Below are 12500 nucleotides of genomic sequence, written 5' to 3' on the forward strand. Positions count from 1 at the left end.
TTCCTGACATTTAATCCTAGTAAAAATCCCCCGTCTTAGGTCAGTTAGGATCAACACTTTATTTTAAGAATGTGAAATGTCAGAATAATAGTTGAGAAAATGATTTATTTCAGCTTTCATTTCTTTCATCACATTCCCAGTGGGTCAGAAGTTTACATACACTCAATTAGTATTTTGTAGCATTGCCTTTCAATTGTTTAACTTGGGTGAAACATTTCGGGTAGACTTCCACAAGCTTCCCACAATAAGTTGGGTGAATTTTGGCCCATTCCTCCTGACAGGGCTGGGTCAGGTTTGTAGGCCTCCTTGCTCGCACACGCTTTTTCAGTTCTGGCTACAAATTTTCTATGGGATTGAGGTCAGGGCTTTGTGATGGCCACTCCAATACCTTGACTTTGTTGTCCTTAAGCCATTTTGCCACAACTTTGTAAGTATGCTTGGGGTCATTTTCCATTTGGAAGACCCATTTGCGACCAAGCTTTAACTTCCTGACTGATGTCTTGAGATGTTGCTTCAATATATCCACATAATTTTCCGTCCTCATGATGCCATCTATTTTGCGAAGTGCACCAGTCCCTCCTGCAGCAAAGCACCCCCACAACATGATGCTGCCACCCCCGTGCTTCACGGTTGGGATGGTGTTCTTCAGCTCGCAAGCCTCCCCCTTTTTCCTCCAAACATAACGATGGTCAATATGGCCAAACAGTTCTATTTTTGTTTCATCAGACCAGAGGACATTTTTCCAAAAAGTACAATCTTTGTCCCCATGTGCAGTTGCAAACTTTGGTCTGGCTTTTTTATGTCGGTTTTGGAGTAGTGGCTTCTTCCTTGCTGAGCGGCCTTTCAGGTTATGTGGATTCAGGACTCGTTTTACTGTGGATATAGATACTTTTGTACCTGTTTCCTCCAGCATCATCACAAGGTCCTTTGCTGTTGTTCTGGGATTGATTTGCACTTTTCGCACCAAAGTACGTTCATCTCTAGGAGACAGAACGCGTCTCCTTCCTGAGCGGTATGACGGCTGTGTGGTCCCATGGTGTTTATACTTGCGTACTATTGTTTGTACAGATGAACGTGGTACCTTCAGGCGTTTGGAAATTGCTCCCAAGGATGAACCAGACTTGTGGAGGTCCACACATTTTTTTCTGAGGTCTTGGCTGATTTCCTTTCATTTTCCCATGATGTCTTGCAAAGAGGCATTGAGTTTGAAGGTAGGCCTTGAAATACATCCACATGTACACCTCAGACTGACTCAAATGATGTCAATTAGCCTATCAGAAGCTTCTAAAGCCATGACATCATTTTCTGGAATTTTCCAAGCTGTTTAAAGGCACAGTCAACTTAGTGTATGTAAACTTCTGATCCACTGGAATTGTGATACAGTGAATTATAAGTGAAATGATCTGTCTGTAAACAATTGTTGGAAATATTACTTGTGTCATGTACAAAGTAGATGTCCTAACCAACTTGCCAAAACTATAGTTTGTTAACAAGACATTTTAATGACTCCAACCTAAGTGTATGTAAACTTCCGATTTCAACTGTATATTATGTGTGTGTGTGTATATATATATATATATATATATATATATATATATATATATATATATATATATTATGTGTGTGTGTATTATGTGTGTGTATATATATTATGTGTGTGTGTGTGTTTGTGTGTGTATTATGTGTGTGTTTGTGTGTGTATTATGTGTGTGTGTATATATATGTTATGTGTGTGTGTGTGTGTGTTATATTCAACTCACGGTATAGATGACAGCCAGGTCCTGGGCTTAGCCCCTCATAGCTGAAACTGATTGGACACAGTAGCAGCATCACAACACAGAGGCTAAAGGTCACCCACTGACACATGACGACAGAGGACAGTGGTCTGCAAGGGACAAACAGAACTTAGAGAGTTAAGGATTAATATAAGTGATATTAGCCATTTACTTTCATGATAAACATGAGACACTGAGACATGGTGACAGAGGACGGTGGCCTTCAAGGGACAAACAGAACAGAGAGTTAAGAATCAGGCAGGTAATTATTGACTTTTAATATCTACAATTTTAAGTGAATTCTATTCTGCTTGTGCATTACTCACTAAACCAAGAGCTTTAACACATTAAACACAATTTTATCCTGTGAAACGATCAGATTTTCCTGATTGTTTGATGAAGTACGATCACAACATTGTTTTTCTGAGGGGGAATGTTCCGGTGTCCGTCTCTATGTCTGACCAGTGTCTCAGTGCCTTTATCGTCAGCCCCCAACCTTCGCCCTGCAGGTGGACATACGTCAGCAGATGTCACAAAGGGCTCACACACACACACACACACACACACACACACACACACACACACACACACACACACACACACACACACACACACACACACACACACACACACACACGACACGCATAACACACTCAACGCTCAAACAACACACACACACACACACACACACACACACACACACACACACACACACACGACACGCACAACACACTCAACGCTCAAACAACACAACACACACACACACACACACACACACACACACACACACACACACACACACACACACACACACACACACACACACACACACACACACATACACACACACACACGACACGCACAACACACTCAACGCTCAAACAACACAACACACACACACACACACACACACACACACACACACACACACACACACACACACACACACACACACACACACACACACACACACACACACACACACACACACACACACACACACACACACACCTCCTCAAGCTATGACTACTAAGCCTAAAGCGGCTTCAACATGCTCCACGGCACCTTATCTGATTTGATCAAATAGTTTGAAAAACGTTTCTGTTTCTCACCGTGGATTCATCTCAAGAATAGAACAAAAGGGTGTGGCCCGTGAGTTAATTTACGCCTCGACACCACCACTTCCACCCCCCTACACCACCACTTACACCCCCTACACCACCACTTCTACCCCCCTACACCACCACTTCTACCCCCCTACACCACCACTTCTACCCCCTACACCCCCACCTACACCACCACTTCTACCCCCCCTACACCACCACTTCTACCCCCCTACACCACCACTTACACCCCTACACCACCACTTACACCCCCTACACCACCACTTCTACCCCCCTACACCACCACTTCTACCCCCCTACACCCCCACCTACACCACCACTTCTACCCCCCCTACACCACCACTTCTACCCCCCTACACCACCACTTCTACCCCCTACACCCCCACCTACACCACCACTTCTACCCCCCTACACCACCACTTCTACCCCCTACACCCCCACCTACACCACCACTTCTACCCCCCCTACACCACCACTTCTACCCCCTTACACCACCACTTCTACCCCCTACAACCCCACCTACACCACCACTTCTACCCCCCTACACCATCACTTCTACCCCCCCTACACCACCACTTCTACCCCCCCTACACCACCACACCACCACTTCTACCCCCTACACCCCCACCTACACCACCACTTCTACCCCCCCTACACCACCACTTCTACCCCCTTACACCACCACTTCTACCCCCTACAACCCTACCTACACCACTACTTCTACCCCCCTACACCATCACTTCTACCCCCCCTACACCACCACTTCTACCCCCCCTACACCACCACACCACCCACTTCTACCCCCTACACCACCACTTCTACCCCCTACACCACCACTTCTACCCCCCCTACACCACACACCTTCCGACCCCCTACACCACCACTTCTACCCCCCCTACACCACCCCACTTCTAACCCCTACACCACCACTTCTACCCCCCTACACCACCACTTCTACCCCTACACCACCACTTCTACCCCCTACACCACCACTTCTACCCCCCCTACACCACCACTTCTACCCCCCTACACCACCACTTCTACCCCCCTACACCACCACTTCTACCCCCCTACACCACCACTTCTACCCCCCCTACACCACCACTTCTACCCCCTACACCACCACTTCTACCCCCTACTCCACCACTTCTACCCCCTACACCACCACTTCCACCCCCTACACCACCACTTCTACCCCCCTACACCACCACTTCTACCCCCCTACACCACCACTTCCACCCCCCCTACACCACCACTTCCACCCCCCCTACACCACCACTTCTACCCCCTACACCACCACTTCTACCCCCTACACCACCACTTCTACCCCCTACACCACCACTTCTACCCCCCCTACACCACCACTTCTACCCCCCCTACACCATCACTTCTACCCCCCTACACCATCACTTCTACCCCCCTACACCATCACTTCTACCCTCCCTACACCACCACTTCTACCCCCCCTACACCACCACTTCTACCCCCCCTACACCATCACTTCTACCCCCCTACACCATCACTTCTACCCCCCTACACCACCACTTCTACCCCCCTACACCACCACTTCTACCCCCCCTACACCACCACTTCTACCCCCTACACCACCACTTCTACCCCCTACTCCACCACTTCTACCCCCTACACCACCACTTCCACCCCCTACACCACCACTTCTACCCCCTACACCACCACTTCTACCCCCCCTACACCACCACTTCTACCCCCCTACACCATCACTTCTACCCCCCTACACCATCACTTCTACCCTCCCTACACCACCACTTCTACCCCCCTACACCATCACTTGTATTTAACACAAAAACAGTTAAGTCATGTTTTCCTGGGAATTCTGTTCTGTAATTCTGTGTTCCTGACCTGACCTCCTGCAGCTCAGTCTTTTCCAGTCTCGGGAGCACCGTGGCGACGGGAATCGTCTTGGGAAGCTATTATTACGCTACATCAAATTAAGCAGGCGATCACTGACGGGGAATACCCCGCTTTTTCCTCTCCTGGGACGTATTGGGGTTTCCATGCCTCGGAGTGTGTGTATGAATGTGTGTTTGTGCGTTTGTCGTGCGTGTGTTGTGCGTGTCGTACATCTTGTGTGTGTTGTGTGAGTGTGTGTCGTGTATGTGTTGTGTTGTTTGAGCGTTGTGTGTGTGTGTGTGAGTGTGTGTCGTGTGTGTGTTGTGTTGTTTGAGCGTTGTGTGTGTGTGTGTGTCGTGTGTGTGTTGTGTTGTTTGAGTGTTGTGTGTGTTGAGTGTGTCGTGTATGTGTTGTGTTGTTTGAGTGTTGTGTGTGTGTGTCGTGTGTGTGTGTCGTGTATGTGTTGTGTTGTTTGAGCGTTGTGTGTGTGTGTGTGTGTCGTGTATGTGTTGTGTTGTTTGAGCGTTGTGTGTGTTGTGTGTGTCGTGTGTTGTGTGTGTGCGTGTCGTGTGTGTGTCCTCTGTGGTCCTATGCATCGTTTAGCCTCTGCCAGAAGAGTTTCCGTGGCTGATTAACCGTTACTCTGTTTTATCTGTGTGTGTTCCGATCTAATAAATATCGTTGGTTTGAAAGTCTGAGTTACGAGCACTGATCTGAAGTACAAATTCATCCCCAAGTGACCGCCGTGGAACTCAATGTTTATCCATCATACTCTGTTCCTAGTCCTGTATGACAAACCTAACTGTTACTGAAGCCCTTGGCAAAACCCTTAGTGTAAAACAGATCCCACTAACGTGTAGACTGTAAATACAAACTTACATGACCAGATTTATCCGAAACACACCAATCCATTCACTTCCTATTGTCACCCAGAGATATTGATTGCGCACAATTTCATGGATAAATTGAATCATTTTGTACTTTGTGTAAAACACAGACTAAATGCATGTGACTCACTGAAACGTTCATGCACCTCTTATATTGTCACAGACAGACAGAGACAGACAGAATTGAAACACAAAAAAGCCTCCAGTCTCTAACAAAGTAATATATCCTAAATATGTGAAGAAAATACACAATTAACAACGTGCAACAAGCTCTACAAGTCAGAACCTGAACAGTAATTGTCAGGTGTGTGTGTGTGAGGCGCTAGCGTTACCTGTAAAGGTGTGGTGCGTGGGGTTCTTCAGTCCAGGAGAGGCAGCAGCAGCAGTGACAGGTGTGTGTTTCCTACCTCTTTACACTGCTATTTGTAGCTCCTCAGGTAAACAGGAGGAGAGGCGGAGTCACGCCTTTAGTCACACCCACAGTCAGTCACTGCTAGCCCCCCTCTCTCTCTCTCTCTCTCTCTCTTTGTCTCTCTCTCTGTCTCTCTCTCCCTCTCTCTCTCTCTCTCTCTCTCTCTCTCCCCCTCTCTCTCTGTCTCTCTCTCCCTCTGTCTCTCTCTCTCTCTCTCTCTCTCTCTCTCTCTCTCTCTTTGTCTCTCTCTCTGTCTCTCTCTCTGTCTCTCTCTCCCTCTCTCTCTCTCTCTCTCTCTCTCTCTCCCCCTCTCTCTCTGTCTCTCTCTCCCTCTGTCTCTCTCTCCCTCTGTCTCTCTCTCTCTCCCCCTCTCTCTCTCTCTCTCTCTCCCCCCCCTCTCTCTCTCTCTCTCTCTCCCCCTCTCTCTCCCCCTCTCTCTCCCTCTCTCTCCCTCCCTCTCTCTCTCTCTCTCTCTCTCTCTCTCTCTCTCCTCTGTCTCTCCCTCTGTCTCTCCCTCTGTCTCTCCCTCTGTCTGTCTCTGTCTGTCTCTCGCTCTGTCTGTCTGTCTCTCTCTCTCTCTGTCTCTCTCTCTCTCTGTCTCTCTCTCTCTCTGTCTCTCTCTCTCTGTCTGTCTCTCTCTCTCTGTCTGTCTGTCTCTCTCTCTCTCTGTCTGTCTGTGTGTGGACCCCTCCTTTCCTGTTCACTGTAAGTCTACCTTTCAGTTTTGCACCTCTCTCTCTCTCTCTCTCTCTCTCACTTCACCTACAGAAAACCTAAAAACCAACATGTCTCTCTCTCTCCCCCCTGGTAAAGGGCAGTTCTTCTCCCCCTTGTAAAGGGCAGTACAGAGGAGGGTTGGGAGACAGCAGACATGGAGGGGAAAAGTAGAGAAGTTTTACATCACCGGCCACAATAGTAAGAAAACACATTACAGAACTGTACATACACACACACACACACACACACACACACACACACACACACACACACACACACACACACACACACACACACACACACACACACACACACACACACACACACACCTTTCAGGGGCGAACTGGGATCAGAATTCGGCCCGGGCATTTCTAGCTACCCCATTTTCTTTCCTCAAGGCCCCCAAGCCAAATAATGACCATCTAATGTAAAATCCGGACAATTTAGACAGGCCCACTGGGCGAAGAATGGACCATTTCCAGAATGACACTGCTGCTCCTTGCTCTCCCCCCCCACACCCTGTGAATATGGGTATCTGTGTGCATGACTGTTTATACAATATGTTTGCGGTTGGTAGATCTGCTCTGTGTTACAATGCCACACACACACACACACACACACACACACACACACACACACACACACACACACACACACACACACACACACACACACACACACACACACACACAGGCTCTGCCCAGAGTCATGTCTGGGTTTTCCATGGGCAGGGTTGGGTCAGGAGATACTGCGGGTTTGGGTCAAGTGAAGACTGGTAGGCTGAGATATTGTGAGGACACCTACTGTGGGTGTGAGATATTGTGAGGACACCTACTGTGGGTGTGAGATATTGTGAGGACACCTACTGTGAGTGTGAGATATCGTGAGGACACCTACTGTGGGTCTGAGATATCGTGAGGACACCTACTGTGGGTGATATTGTGAGGACACCTACTGTGGGTGATATTGTGAGGACATCTACTGTGGGTGATATTGTGAGGACACCTACTGTGAGTGTGAGATATTGTGAGGACACCTACTGTGAGTGTGAGATATTGTGAGGACACCTACTGTGGGTCTGAGATATCGTGAGGACACCTACTGTGGGTGATATTGTGAGGACACCTACTGTGGGTCTGAGATATTGTGAGGACACCTACTGTGGGTCTGAGATATTGTGAGGACACCTACTGTGGGTCTGAGATATTGTGAGGACACCTACTGTGGGTGTGAGATATTGTGAGGACACCTACTGTGAGTGTGAGATATTGTGAGGACACCTACTGTGGGTCTGAGATATCATGAGGACACCTACTGTGGGTGATATTGTGAGGACACCTACTGTGTGTGATATTGTGAGGACATCTACTGTGGGTGATATTGTGAGGACACCTACTGTGGGTCTGAGATATTGTGAGGACACCTACTGTGAGTGTGAGATATTGTGAGGACACCTACTGTGAGTGATATTGTGAGGACACCTACTGTGGGTGATATTGTGAGGACATCTACTGTGGGTGATATTGTGAGGACACCTACTGTGGGTCTGAGATATTGTGAGGACACCTACTGTGAGTGTGAGATATTGTGAGGACACCTACTGTGAGTGTGAGATATTGTGAGGACACCTACTGTGGGTCTGAGATATTGTGAGGACACCTACTGTGGGTCTGAGATATTGTGAGGACACCTACTGTGGGTGTGAGATCATGTGAGGACACCTACTGTGGGTGTAAGATATGGTGAGGACACCTACTGTGGGTCTGAGATATTGTGAGGACACCTACTGTGGGTCTGAGATATTGTGAGGACACCTACTGTGGGTCTGAGATATCGTGAGGACACCTACTATGGGTGATATTGTGAGGACACCTACTGTGGGTCTGAGATTGTGAGGACACCTACTGTGGGTCTGAGATATTGTGAGGACACCTACTGTGGGTGTGAGATATTGTGAGGACACCTACTGTGGGTCTGAGATATTGTGAGGACACCTACTGTGGGTCTGAGATATTGTGAGGACACCTACTGTGGGTGTGATTATATTGTGAGGACACCTACTGTGGGTGTGAGATATTGTGAGGACACCTACTGTGGGTGTGAGATATTGTGAGGACACCTACTGTGGGTGTGAGATATTGTGAGGACACCTACTGTGGGTCTGAGATATTGTGAGGACACCTACTGTGGGTGTGAGATATTGTAAGGACACCTACTGTGGGTGTGAGATATTGTGAGGACACCTACTGTGGGTGTGAGATATTGTGAGGACACCTACTGTGGGTGTGAGATATTGTGAGGACACCTACTGTGGGTGTGAGATATTGTGAGGACACCTACTGTGGGTGTGAGATATTGTGAGGACACCTACTGTGGGTGTGATTATATTGTGAGGACACCTAAAGTGGGTGTGAGATATTGTGAGGACTCCTACTGTGGGTGTGAGATATTGTGAGGACACCTACTGTGGGTCTGAGATATTGTGAGGACACCTACTGTGGGTGTGAGATATTGTAAGGACACCTACTGTGGGTCTGAGATATTGTGAGGACACCTACTGTGGGTCTGAGATATTGTGAGGACACCTACTGTGGGTCTGAGATATCGTGAGGACACCTACTGTGGGTGATATTGTGAGGACACCTACTGTGGGTCTGAGATATTTTGAGGACACCTACTGTGGGTCTGAGATATTGTGAGGACACCTACTGTGGGTGTGATTATATTGTGAGGACACCTACTGTGGGTGTGAGATATTGTGAGGACACCTACTGTGGGTGTGAGATATTGTGAGGACACCTACTGTGGGTGAGATATTGTGAGGACACCTACTGTGGGTCTGAGATATTGTGAGGACACCTACTGTGGGTGTGAGATATTGTAAGGACACCTACTGTGGGTCTGAGATATTGTGAGGACACCTACTGTGGGTCTGAGATATTGTGAGGACACCTACTGTGGGTGTGAGATAATGTGAGGACACCTACTGTGGGTGTGAGATAATGTGAGGACACCTACTGTGGGTCTGAGATATTGTGAGGACACCTACTGTGGGTCTGAGATATCGTGAGGACACCTACTGTGGGTCTGAGATATCGTGAGGACACCTACTGTGGGTCTGAGATTGTGAGGACACCTATTGTGGGTCTGAGATTGTGAGGACACCTACTGTGGGTCTGAGATTGTGAGGACACCTACTGTGGGTCTGAGATTGTGAGGACACCTACTGTGGGTCTGAGATATTGTGAGGACACCTACTGTGGGTCTGAGATTGTGAGGACACCTACTGTGGGTCTGAGATATTGTGAGGACACCTACTGTGGGTGTGAGATATTGTGAGGACACCTACTGTGGGTCTGAGATATTGTGAGGACACCTACTGTGGGTCTGAGATATTGTGAGGACACCTACTGTGGGTCTGAGATATTGTGAGGACACCTACTGTGGGTCTGAGATATTGTGAGGACACCTACTGTGGGTGTGATTATATTGTGAGGACACCTACTGTGGATGTGAGATATTGTGAGAACACCTACTGTGGGTGTGAGATATTGTGAGGACACCTACTGTGGGTGTGAGATATTGTGAGGACACCTACTGTGGGTCTGAGATATTGTGAGGACACCTGGGTCTGTTGTTCGTCTCTCCACATGTTAAAGCTCAACTCATTGACATGACGACTGTAGACTCCATTCAGTGACTACAGCACCAACACAAAACACACTTAGACTCATACAAAAACACAATTAACATGACAGACCCTTTCCCCCGACAGACATTGCACATTTGTTGATGTCATCGGAAACAGAAAACCTCCCCACCTACACACTAACAGAGAGAGAGAGAGAGACAGAGATGAGAAAGAGAGATAAGAGAGATGTAGAGGAAGAGAACCAGAGAGAGAGGGAGGGATGAGAAAGAGAGAGGGATGAGAACGAGAGAGAGAGAGAGAGAGAGAGAGATTAAAGAGATGAGAAAGAGAGAGACCATCAGGTGCAGACAGTATATAACCACTAGGGCTCATAGGGCTCTGGTAAAAAGTTAGGCACAATGTAGGGAACAGTGTTCCATTGGAGAGGCACAATGTAGGGAACAGTGTTCCATTGGAGAGGCACTATGTAGGGAATAGTGTTCCATTGGGGAGGCACATGTAGGGAATAGTGTTCCATTGGGGAGGCACAATGTCGGGAATAGTGTTCCATTGGGGAGGCAATATGTAGGGAATAGTGTTCCATTGGGGAGGCACTATGTAGGGAACAGTGTTCCATTGGGGAGGCACTATGTAGGGAATAGTGTTCCATTGGGTAGGCACTATGTAGGGAATAGTGTTCCATTGGGTAGGCACTATGTAGGGAACAGTGTTCCATTGGGTAGGCACTATGTAGGGAACAGTGTTCCATTGGGGAGGCACATGTAGGGAACAGTGTTCCATTGGGGAGGCACTATGTAGGGAATAGTGTTCCATTGGGTAGGCACAATGTAGGGAATAGTGTTCCATTGGGGAGGCACTATGTAGGGAATAGTGTTCCATTGGGTAGGCACAATGTAGGGAATAGTGTTCCATTGGGTAGGCACTATGTAGGGAACAGTGTTCCATTGGGTAGGCACTATGTAGGGAATAGTGTTCCATTGGGTAGGCACTATGTAGGGAACAGTGTTCCATTGGGGAGGCACTATGTAGGGAATAGTGTTCCATTTGGGAGGCACCGTGTGGCTGGTGTTATTGGGGGACAGAGAGGGGTCAAGGGTTAGAGGTCAGGGGTACTAAAACAGTGTTAGTTGGAAGGAAAACACTGTGTAATCCTTTCCTTACCATCATGGCACTGAATGAACACAACACACACACACACACACACAACACACACACAACACACACACACACACACACACACACACACACACACACACACACACACCACACTAAAATAACAGTGATGAAGTGGAAGCGGACGCATTAATGATATTATCGTTATTCAAGACGCCGCTGTCTCCAGGGTTACCGAGACTGGCGGGCAGAGGAACGATACAAACACCAGACACACGCGGGCAGACAGAGGACGCTGGATACGAAGAACGCCAGTCACTGAGCTGACTCATGCTCCTAGAATTAACTCTCGTGACACGGCAGTGTGTGTGTGAGAGAGAGAGACAGACAGAGAGAAGAGAGACAGACAGAGAGAGACAGACAGACAGAGAGAGACAGACAGACAGACAGACAGAGAAGAGAAAGACAGAGAGACAGAGAGACAGAGAGACAGAGAGACAGAGAGAGACAGACAGACAGACAGACAGACAGACAGACAGACAGACAGACAGACAAGAGAAAGAGAGAGAAAGAGAAGAGAAAGACAGAGAGAGAGAGAGAGAGAGAGAGACAGAGAGAGAGACAGAGAGAGCCAGACAGACAGACAGAGAAGAGAAAGACAGAGAGACAGAGAGACAGAGAGACAGAGAGACAGAGAGACAGAGAGACAGACAGAGACAGACAGACAGACAGACAGACAGACAGACAGACAGACAGACAGACAGACAGACAGACAGACAGACAGACAGACAGACAGACAGACAGACAGACAGACAAGAGAAAGAGAGAGAAAGAGAAGAGAAAGACAGAGAGAGAGAGAGAGAGAGAGAGAGACAGAGAGAGAGACAGAGAGAGCCAGACAGACAGACAGAGAAGAGAAAGACAGAGAGACAGACAGAAGAGCGAGAGACA

General features: G+C 48.0%; 1 protein-coding gene across 2 annotated transcripts in view; it reads right to left on the minus strand.

The window, feature by feature from the left end:
- gpha2 (glycoprotein hormone subunit alpha 2) overlaps positions 1–6256 on the minus strand; it is a 9801-nt gene extending 3545 nt beyond the window's left edge. The window contains exons 1-2 of one of the 2 annotated variants that reach the window (XM_082965320.1): positions 5988–6256; positions 1761–1885 (exon numbers count right to left, since the gene is read on the minus strand). In XM_082965320.1, coding sequence (XP_082821446.1) covers positions 1761–1866 — 106 coding nt within the window. In that variant the 5' untranslated portion in view covers positions 1867–1885; positions 5988–6256. Of the gene's footprint in view, positions 1–1760; positions 2914–5987 lie in introns of those variants that run through there. The other variant, XM_082965319.1, reaches the window with a different exon arrangement.
- Positions 6257–12500: the final 6244 nt, after the last annotated feature.

Source organism: Salmo salar, chromosome 18 (genome assembly GCF_965601325.2).
Source record: "Salmo salar chromosome 18, fSalSal1, whole genome shotgun sequence".
In the NCBI taxonomy this organism is placed as follows: Eukaryota; Metazoa; Chordata; class Actinopteri; order Salmoniformes; family Salmonidae; genus Salmo; species Salmo salar.